This window comes from Carlito syrichta, unplaced genomic scaffold (genome assembly GCF_000164805.1).
Source record: "Carlito syrichta isolate Samal-C Ts95f unplaced genomic scaffold, Tarsius_syrichta-2.0.1 Scaffold288164, whole genome shotgun sequence".
NCBI classification, from domain to species: domain Eukaryota; kingdom Metazoa; phylum Chordata; class Mammalia; order Primates; family Tarsiidae; genus Carlito; species Carlito syrichta.
In genome coordinates, this window is record NW_007232260.1 from 1585 (window position 1) to 12646 (window position 11062).

General features: G+C 42.5%; 1 protein-coding gene across 1 annotated transcript; it reads left to right on the plus strand.

The window, feature by feature from the left end:
* Nucleotides 1-246: 246 nt before the first annotated feature.
* On the plus strand, nt 247-10459 carry LOC103255477 (transcription factor Sp1-like; the record flags this gene model as incomplete). The annotated part of the gene is made up of 3 exons (XM_008053445.2): nt 247-415; nt 4076-4275; nt 5020-10459. Coding segments are annotated over 3 exons (683 nt in total), but the record flags the coding sequence as incomplete, so codon positions are not given.
* Nucleotides 10460-11062: the final 603 nt, after the last annotated feature.

The following is an 11062-nucleotide window of genomic DNA, read 5'->3' on the forward strand; positions in this document are numbered from 1 at the left end:
ACATAGTGAGAACTTGTCTCTACAAAAATTAAAAAAAATGAGTAAGATTGATAAAATATTTATATGCTTATTGACAATTTGTATTTTCAGTGATGATTCTTGAGATTTCATGTATGGGTGGTGTCAGTGAATGTTGTGTCAAAACATTGAAGAAGTGGTGCTGGGAATGCAGGGTGTCACTGAGATGCCTATTGCTATGATGACCTCTCTACTTCTCAACTTGCCATGTTTCTCCCTTAATTTCAGGTGATCATGGAGCTCAGCTTGGTCTCCATGGGGCTGGTGGTGATGGAATACATGATGACACAGCAGGTGGAGAGGAGGGAGAGAACAGCCCAGATCCCCAACCCCAAGCTGGTCGGAGGACCCGGCGGGAAGCATGCACCTGCCCCTACTGTAAAGACAGTGAAGGAAGGTGAGTTGACCCAGCTAGACTCTTAGGAGTATAATGAAAAAATTAAGATTCAGAGATCAGAGGAGGAAGGTTAATTTTTATTATCTTCGACTCAGCAGTGTTGCAAAGGGGTAGTAGAGTACATTTGAATAGGTTATATTATAGGTTCTTGGTTCCAACTCTGACCCTTTCATCAATTTTAAGACATTGGTCTTAATAGGTACCTGCTTTCACTTAAAGATAGGGAAATCAAATGGAGCCAGCTGATATAATGATTGCTACTAAATGTCTATTTTGAGGTGGTTTTGACAAGGTTGCTTGCAAAACAGTCTTGCAAGGAAAAAGAAACCTAATGAATACAGTGTTGTTTGTTTGTTTGTTTGTTTTGAGTTGGAGTCTCTACTCTGTCACCAGGCTGGAGTGCAGTGACACTCTTGGCCACCACAGCCTCGACCTGCTGGGCTCAGGTGATCTTTCCACCTCAACCTTTCAAGTAGCTGGAACTATAGGCACGCGCTACCACGTGTGGCTAATTTTTTTTTTTTTTTGAGTTGAAGTCTCACTCTGTCACCCAGATTGGAGTGGCCGTTCCCGGCCACCGCAGCCTCAACCTGCTGGACTTCGGCGATCCTTCCGCCTCAGCCTTCCAAGTAGCTAGAACTATAGGCGCGCGCTACCACTCCCGGCTAATTTTTGTTTTATTGTAGAGATGTCTTGCCAAGTTGCCCAGGCAGGTCACAAACCTGCGGGCTCAGGCAGTCCACTCACCTCGGCCTCCCAAAGTGCTGGGATTACAGGCTGAGCCACTGAGCCTGGCCACTTTTTTTTTTTTAATTGTAGAGACAAAGTTTCCTGAAGTAGACCAGGCTGGTCACAAACCTGTGGGTTCAGGCAGTCCTCTTGCCTCTCTCTCCCAAAGTGCTAGGATTACAGGTGTGAGCCACTGTGCCTGGCCAAAGTCTTCTTCTTAATGCCTTTGAAAGATCTATTAAAGTTGTGTCTCAATAAACTAAAGCAAAAATAGAAAACAAGAAAAGTACCAAAACTAAAGTGATTTGAGTTGTTTGTAGTTTATTTCATGTTACAGGAAAAGCAGACCAGGGTCAAAAGCAGTGAATATGGTAGTTTCCCTCTTACAAAGCTTGAAGTGGATTATATTTCTGCAGAAAGTTCTCTGATTTTCATCTAAATGTGATTTTATTTCTGTTAGAGATTTTCCTCTCCTCATATGTGCTGTTAAAACCCAAGAAAAGTCCCTCTTGGAAATTTTCCTAGTGCCCACTAATGGATCATACATGGAACAAGTTGGTTTGGCAAGAAAACATTTTATTTTACTTTATTTTTATTTTTTTATTTTTTTGAGTTTGAGTCTCACTTTGTTGCTCAGGCTGGAGTGTAGTGACATGCTTATGGCCACCGTAGCCTTGACCTGTTGGGGTCAGGTGATCCTTCCACCTCAGCCTTCCAAGTGGCTGGAACTACAGGCATGCGCCATCATACCTGGCTTTTTTGTGTGTGTGTGATCAGAGTTCCACTCCGTCGCCCAGGCTGATTTATTGTAGAGAAGAGGTCTCGTCAAGTTGTCCAGGCTGGTCTTGAACCCGTGGGCTCAGGCAATTCACTTGCCTCAGCCTCCCAAAGTACTGGGATTACAGGCTGAGCCACTGAGCCCAGCCTAATTTTTTATTTATTATAAAGATGAGGTTTCACCAATTGCCCAGGCTGGTCTCAAATTTGTAAGCTCAGACAGTTCTCTCACCTAGGCCTCCCAAAGTTCTGGGATTGTAAAAGAAAACATTTTAGTACTGATTCCTAAGAGGAGCTTAGGATCTGCTCCATATAGTGCCTTTTAAAATGTAGCTTGAATTAGTTAAGGGTTTTTATTCTCCTCTTGTAATGTTTATTTAGCCCATCTTCCTCTTCTGAAGTCCATGATACTGCCCCAGCCTTTTCAGCTTTTAACCTTTACCATTTGACTCTTGACAGTTATTTTGCGAGAAAAGTTCTATAATTATAAAATACTTTTTTTTTTTTTTTTGAGTTGGAGTCTCACTCTGTCACCCAGACTGGAGTGCAGTGGCCGCTCTGGGCCACCACAGCCTCGACCTGCTGGGTTCTGGCGATCCTTCAGCCTCAGCCTTCCAAGCAGCTGGAACTACAGGCACGCACTACCATGCCCGGCTAATTTTTGATTTATTGTAGAGATGAGGTCGCGCCAAGTTGCCCAGGCAGGTCTCGAACCCGTGGGCTCAGGCAATCCACTCACCTCAGCCTCCCAAAGGCACGGGATTACAGGCTGAGCCACCAAGCCCGACTTAAAATACTTTATTTTCTTTCAAGTTCTCTACCAGGTGCTTAAATGGACTCTGCTCAGTAAGTCCGCAGCCAAAAATACCACCATAGTCAACAGTATTTCCTGTGGAAAATACTTGGATTGAGACTTAAACTTCCTGACAAACACAAAAATGCCTCACAACTTTACAGGTCACCATCAGAGTAATAATATCTTTAAACATAACAAGCAACAAGATTTATTAAGCATCCAGGTGTGGTGGCGCATGCCTGGAGCTCCAGCTACTTAGGAGGCTGAGGTGAAGGATCATCTGAGCCCAGCAGGTTAAGGCTGCAGTAGCAGTGAGCATGCTATGAGTAGTGAGCACACCAACCTGGGTGACAGAGTGGGACTTGAACTCAAAAAAAAAATTTTTTTTTTAATTAAGGAACAGGAGGCCACGCACAGTGGTTCACGCCTATAATCCTGGCTTTGGAGGGTCAAGGTGGGAGAATTGCTTGAAGCCAGAAATTGGAGACCAGCCTGGGCAGCAAAGTGAGACCTCCATCCCTACAAGAAAATATATATATTTTTAATTTAGCCAGGCTGGTGGTGTGCACCTGCAATTCCAAGTACACAGGAGGCTAAAATGGGAAGATTGTTTCACTGCAGGAATTGGAGGCTTCAGTGAGCTATGATTAAAGCCCTGCATTCCAGCCTGGGCAACAGAGCAAGACTTGTTTTTTGTTGTTTTGTTTTTAATTTGGAATCCTGCTCTGTCACTTAGGCTGTAGTACAGTGACACAATCATGGCTCACCACAGCCTCAAACTCCTGAGCTCAAGCTATCCTCCAGACTCAGCCATCTGAGTACCTGGGACTGCAAGTACACACCACCATGCTTCGCTAATTTTTTAACTTTTTTGTAGAGACAAAGTCTTGCTGTGTTGCCCAGGCTGGTCTTAAACTACAAGCATGAGCCACCATGCCTGGCCAAGACCCTGTCTCTTAGAAAACAACCAAATAGGCCGGGCTCAGTGGCTCAACCTATAATCCCAGTACTTTGGGAGGCCGAGGCGAGTGGATTGCCTGAACCCGCGGGTTTGAGATCCACTCGGACAACTTGACGAGACTATGTCTCTACAATAAATAAAAAATTAGCCGGGTATGGTAGTGCGCACCTGTAGTTCTAGCTACTCAGAAGGCTGAGACGGAAGGATCACTGGGGCCCAGCAGGTCAAGACTGCGGTGGCCAAGAGTGTGGCACTACACTCCAGTCTGGGCAACAGAGTGAGACTCCAACTCAAAAAAAAAAGAAAGAAAGAAAAGTTCGGATTAGATTGTTACCGTTTGCTTCTTTGATTTATGTTTTAAAAATGTATGATGAAAAGGTTGTTTCCTTACTTTCAGGGGTTCTGGGGATCCTGGCAAAAAGAAACAGCACATTTGCCACATGCAAGGCTGTGGCAAAGTATATGGCAAGACCTCACACCTACGGGCACACTTGCGCTGGCATACAGGCGAGAGGCCATTCATGTGTACCTGGTCATACTGTGGGAAACGCTTCACACGTTCGGATGAGCTACAGAGGCACAAACGCACACATACAGGTGAGCAAGAACCTATGGAAGAGAAACTAGTAATAGACCAGAATGGATAAACAATACATATGTCTGAAATAACTAAAATTTCAGCTTATATTTATAACTGAATATATGGGTCACACATGGAAATGTAGAATCTAGAAAACTTTTAAAAAAGAAGGAGATAAGCCGGGCTCGGTGGCTCAGCCTATAATCCCGCGCCTTTGGGAGGCTGAGGTGAGTGGATTGCCTGAGCCCGCAGGTTCGAGACCCGCCTGGGCAGGCGAGACCTCATCTCTACAATAAAATAAAAAAATTAGCTGGGTGTGGTAGTGCATGCCTGTGATTCCGGCTACTTGGAAGGCTGAGGTGGAGGGATCGCCGGAGCCCAGCAGGTCGAGGCTGCAGTGGCCGGGAGCAGCCACTGCACTCCAGTCTGGGCGACAGAGTGAGAGTCCAACTCAAAAAAAAAAAAAAGAAGGAGATAGATTTTGAGTAGGATTTTGAAGGAGGAACATGGGCTCTGTTACTCTTTTGAGTCTCTGTCCTGCTTTTTTGACCAATTTCTACCTTCCTTACTGAGTACTTCCCAGCCTTTATCTATTTTTCTTCCTCCTAAAAAGGGAAGGATATTTGCCAGAATGTTCTTGTTCTTAACCACATTCTAATACTGGTCTTATTCTCTAATGTAATTTGAAGGCAGTGAATTGGTCAAGGTAACCCCACTTCATGGCATGTAATCTTCTTACCTTCTATTTCTTCGTTACCTAGGTGAGAAGAAATTTGCCTGCCCTGAGTGTCCTAAACGCTTCATGAGGAGTGACCATCTGTCAAAACATATCAAGACCCACCAGAATAAGAAGGGAAGCCCAGGTGTAGCGCTGAGTGTGGGCACTTTGCCCCTGGACAGTGGGGCAGGCTCAGAAGGCAGTGGCACTGCCACACCTTCAGCCCTTATTACCACCAATATGGTAGCCATGGAGGCCATCTGTCCAGAGGGTATTGCCCGTCTTGCCAACAGTGGCATTAACGTCATGCAGGTGGCGGATCTGCAGTCCATTAATATCAGTGGCAATGGCTTCTGAGATTAGGCACCCGGGGCCAGAGACATATGGGCCATACCTGTCAACCCTGGGATGCAAGGTAGCATGGGTCCAAGAGACATGTGGGAGAGCAAGCCATGAGGCATTAAAATGCATGGTGGTGGGAAGAATTGAGGGAGGGATAGAAGAGAAGAAATGGGATCCTGGCACCCACCTGTATCATCAGTGCCTTTTTGAAGGTGGGAAACATTAGTGAAAGTTCTGTTGGTGCCACCCTTTGATGAGCATTTTTTTGACCCCAGTTTCTTCTTACACTTCTTGCCCCAGCCTCCCCTTCCTGTATTTCTCTTCTCAGCTCTCCTATGATGGATCCCCCCTTTCCTAAAGCCATCATGCCTTGATAAATATATATGATCATTGAAATACTTTTTAACAAAAACAGATTCTATATTATATATATATAGATATATATATAAAGATATATAGAGATGCATTCACAGGGGTTGGCTGGGAGGAGGAAGGAGACCATTCTGTGACCAAAATACCATGGTCATTTTTTTTTTATTTTATATTGCCTTATTTCCCTATGGCTGAGCCTTGTTGTGACACATCAAGCTTTTCTATAGGTGTTATCTTGGCTTCCACCAGATTAAACATTCATATGCTCTGCTTTTAGTTTATATATATATACATAATGTTTTTCTTTTCTTAATTTTATCTTTTTATTTGGGATCAGCTTCATGCACTCCTTTCCACACTCAACTCTGTCTCCCCTTCTCTCACCTGATCACTTCATGTTTTGTTTTTGTTAGTGATCCCCAGATGAGGCATTTCTGTCGATAAGACCTTAGTCCCAGCAGCAGAATGGAAAAATCTTCAAGCCAAGGCTGATGCTTCAGGTAGCTGTGGAGGGAGTGTTCAAAATACTACTGACGCAGGCACCTTCTTGGCGCTGGAGAGTCATAGACATCTTCCTTTATTAGCTGCTCTAAGCATCAAGAATCAGAAGTCTTTTCGTGGAATTGTACAAGAGACCCTTTGAATGTTATAATTTGGGATCTTTTTGTATAAACTGTCAGAAAAGAGTCAAATAATAGTTAGGGGCTTTCACTAGGAAAAAAGATGTGCTCAGAGAGGAAGGGACTCATATTTGTCGAATTCAGGAGTTAGTGGAATATTTGGATTTTGGTCCCGCTGTCTTCTAAGATTGCTCTAAGATTTGATGTGTGGGCTTCTGAGTTTATATTCTGAAAGGAAATACAAAAATCCTTTTTTGAACATCCCCGTAGTTTCTTTTCCATTATGTTGATAAGGAGCATCAGCCAATGAATCTGTTCCGGGTTTCCATTCTGCAGAACTCCAGGGCATGTACTAGTGGCAAGACAGTGGTTCTTATGATCTTTTCCCTCAGTTCTTCCTTGTATGTACTTGGGTGGTTCCTAAGGGAAAAAGGAAGCACATGATCATGGGAATGATAGCCCAGAACAAAAAGAAATCTTGTCTTACCACTGTGGTTTATAGGAGAGATTGGGATAAATTATCCTGTTTTCTCCATGGTCTGATTCCAGAAGAGACTGATCCAAAAATTATAGCGGCAGGGAACTCAGTGTATTTGGCACTGAGATTTAAATGCAACCAGAATTGTCCTCAAGGCCCAGCCATTAAAGCATTGTCTCTCTTGACCTTCTGGTATCTTGTTAGAGAGCTTTTCACTGTGAGGAAGTGTGAAATGCCTGTGTGTATGTGTGTAATCTGTTAGGTTGGGGATAGGTTTTCTGTTAGCCAATATTAAAAGAGACCTGCAATAAAAATTACCTGATCTGATAGAAAGCAAATGTTTGTGTATGACTGTGTGTGTGAATGTGTGTTCATGCCTGTATATATCTACACACAGATGAGAAATTATATTTGAAATTGTTGGAAAATAAATTCAGATCAAAATGCCTTTCAGGCCCATTACCTAGAAGTCTATCTTAAAACTAAGTATATTCCTGAGGTCACTTCTCTGCTTATGCTAAATTAGTTACAATTATGAATGGGGGATATTCTGTACTTCTTAAAGAAGAAAATGTTTTTGTGCTTGAAAGTGAAACCAACATCCAGATCTATAACAGAGTCCTTATTCTTTTCATAAGTCTTTTTACTTGTCTGCAAATAGATAATGCTGTGATTCTACTATATATTTTACATAAAATTCATTCAAATTAGGTTTTGGGTAAGTTTGTGTTGTTGATTAACCTGAAATATAATAACTGTTAATATTCTAAACAATAGTTCACTCCATTTGGTCCTTTCTTTACAAATGCAATTCTGTTTTTAACACTCAGGAACTATTGCAAGGAACTTTTCCCAGGTCAAATTCTGTTAATGCTGATGTAAAAATCATCCATGCCCAGCCATTATCACATCCTTTGTTCCCACTGAAAGGCAGAACTCAGAACTGGTTATTATATGTCCATAATCATGTACTTTGGCATTTTTGGAAGAAAGGGGCAGATAACTTACTGGAGTGTGTAGTATTTTTATTTTGCTAGAGCATTTCAAGGAATGGAATCTTCTCCAGTATAAAATTATTAGACGTAAGCTACCTTAATGATGCTGAGGACAAGCTTTTGGAAGGTGATCTGATGATGTTTCTCTCTTGGTTGGGAAGCTGCTTGTTCACCTTCAGCCCCCTTTATTAGTATTACCATGAGTGAATTTATATCTAATTCCTTCCACTTGCTCTATTCCTTTCTCACCAAGGAACCTTCAGATCCAGTATCTTGTTTGGCCCCAAAACAGAAGCAGCTTCTGCTTTTTGTCTCTTAGCAGCAGTGAGCCACTCCGTCTTTTCCACAGGAAGTTAGGAGCCTACATTCCTTGAGTCAGGAGCTCATTACTGAAAAAAAATCCCCTTTCGCTGAACTTTTGGCCAGCAGAAATTAATGTAATAGATACGCATATTGATTCTGAATTTTTTTCATGAGTTTTTTAAGTGACCAAACTTTGTAGGGTAGGGGATGTACAGAGGCGTGGTGATATTAAAATACTCATTCTTTTGTCCTTTCAGGCTGCCCGTTCACATTTATTTGCTTATCATTTGTGTCACTTTCTACCCAGAGCAGTAATAACCCACACCATCTTCCTTCAGGGACTTCCCAGCTGGCATTCTGTGGGCGCTACATAGAATGCAATTTAATGAATATTTCTCAGCCTGGCTCAGAATAAATTAAACCTTAGATCCCAGAAAGTATAGACTGAAGTGTGGGGTAAAAATTATGATTAGGGGAGGGTTGGAGACAAAAGCTGTAAATTACTATGGCTGATTTATTTCTACTATATACATATATATATATATATATTTTTTGCTTTTGTATATCCTATATAGGAAACTAAGCATTGTATTTTTTTAACAAATCTGAGAAAGCACTATGAACTGCAGGTGTTTGACTTTCAGAATATATTTTGTATTGTTAATATCTTCACATTGTGTGAATACTGGAAGCTGCAGATCTTTGCTAGGAGGCAATAAATTTATATACTTTTTGAGAGGTTCTTCTGGGGGCGCTAATCCGGCCCCTGTTATGCTTTGGGGGAGCCCTGGTGCTACTTGCTTAAAGTTTTCATTAAATTTTCAGTGCCCTGATGCCTTTTAGACCTTGGGATCAGATCAGAAGAGTTTTGGGGATCAGGTACCAAGAAAATGAGGACAGTCTGGCTGCCCCAAGTGAGGGGCCTTTTGCATAGCTCTCTTTCTCCCTCACCGAAGCTAGGTAGGCTCTTGGAGTTGGGAGGAAAAAAAAAAATCTCGAGTTTTAACTCCCTTACAAGAGCTGCAGAATAAGGATGAAAGGTGGCAGCAGTAGCTTTGGGGGAAGGGAGGAGGATATGGCACTTGTCCAACCCCGGAAAACATTGCTTTTGAAAACTGCTGGTAAAATATGGGCAGGTTGTTACTTTTGTTTGGGAGACTGTGCTCTCTCTAGTGTCTCTTTTGGCTCTACTCCAGGGTACAGACCTCTTCTAGGAGGATGAGCAAACCAGCTTTGAGGTTGACCTGTTTCTTTTCTTTGTCTGCCTTCCCTAAACACCAGCCCCCAGGAAGATGTTAGGCAGCCTTAAGCTTAAATTCCTATTCCTTCTTCGAGATTTGGCTCACTTGCCTTAGATTGAAGGCTGGGAAAGGAAAGAAGGGGAGAGCCCCTGGCTTCATTACTCCCCTACATCTCCACTCTGACTTCCCCAAACCCATAAAGATTTCCCCCGCAACGTTCATTTGAAAGAGGAGTATTTTGTCGCATTTCCCCTTCCTCATTATCAAACAGCCCCAGTCTGGTTTGTCTCTGCTAAGGGAGTAGAGAGGTATATTGATCTGTCCCTCAACTCCCCTAGTCCCAACTCAGTGTCAGAAAAAGGCATAACAAATGAAGTGAGACTGGAGCTGCAGGTAGTGAGGATTTTGTTGATACCTCTCCTGGGGTGTGTGTTTTTCTCCGCCTTCAGGAATTACACTGTGCCTTCTTCACAGGGGAATGGACTTTGTCTACACTGTCCTCCACTTTCCCAGCAACTGCTCTTGAACATTGTGGATAAGGGCAGGTCTTCATATTTCTGATCATCCCTTTGTCCCAGTGACATCCCATACCCTTACCTAGAGTCTAGGGCACAAAGACTTTGGAAAAAATATGCTGAGATTGACTTTAGGAGACACCTTCTATACACTAGTGGCAGCTGACCCAGGGCCTGCTTCCTCTTCCCAAGTCTGTCATTCTCTGGGGAGGAAGGGTGGTGCTCCAATCTCTGGTGCCTAAAAATTTATTTCTTTTTCTTAACACTGGCAATAACCAGTCTCCATACCACTGTTGCCTTTTTAAACCTCTTAATCTCATGCTGTGTTTGTTGTTGGTTCCAATCCAGTAATCACCAGGGCTGTGTGGGTAAATACTTTTAAATGCTCTCTCATCTTGCTCTCTTTTCCCCCTCCACTCTTATGTATGTATGATGCTAATCTCGTCTCTACGTTTCTTCTTGATCCCTTTGTATCTTCTTGTCTCTCCCCCCTACCTTTTGTCTCTGGGTGTTTTATGGGGCTTTTTTTTTTTTTTTTGGCCTTTTGTACAAAGATTAGTTTCAATGTAGTCTGTAGCTCCTTTGTAAACCAATTAAAAAAAGTTTTTTAATAAAAAGCTATGTCTCTGGTGTATTAAGGGGGTTGGGAATGGGGAGAGTATATGATATTAACTTCATATTCTGAACCCAACCAAGTTTTGCAGATACACTGTATTGTGCTTCTCTACATGTTAATCAGTGCAGTGGCCCTAAACTCCCAGGTAAATGGTTTCATGGTCAGATCAGTGTGCCACAACTACATAGAAGGAGCAGGAGTAGCCCCAATTTTTTAAATACACTTTTTATTTTAGGGTAACTTAAGATTTACAGAAAAGTTGAGAGGTAGAACAGAGTTTTCAGGAAACCCTTACCCATTTTCCCCTGTTAGCATACTACCATGGTACATTGTCAAAACTAAAAAACTGATATTGGTCTATTACATTAGCTAAACTCCATACTCTGTTTACCAGTTTTTGCATTGATGTCCTCTTTGTGTACCAGGATCCATTCCAGAGTACCACATTGTATTTACTTGTCTCCCTAGCCTCCTTTGTGACAGTTTCTCAGCCTTTCCCTTTTTTTTCCTTGGCCTAGGCTGTCTTTGGGAGCAGGTATCCTGTAGAATATCCTCCTGTTTGGGTTTGTCTGATGTTTTGCTGATTGTAACACTTAGGGTTTTG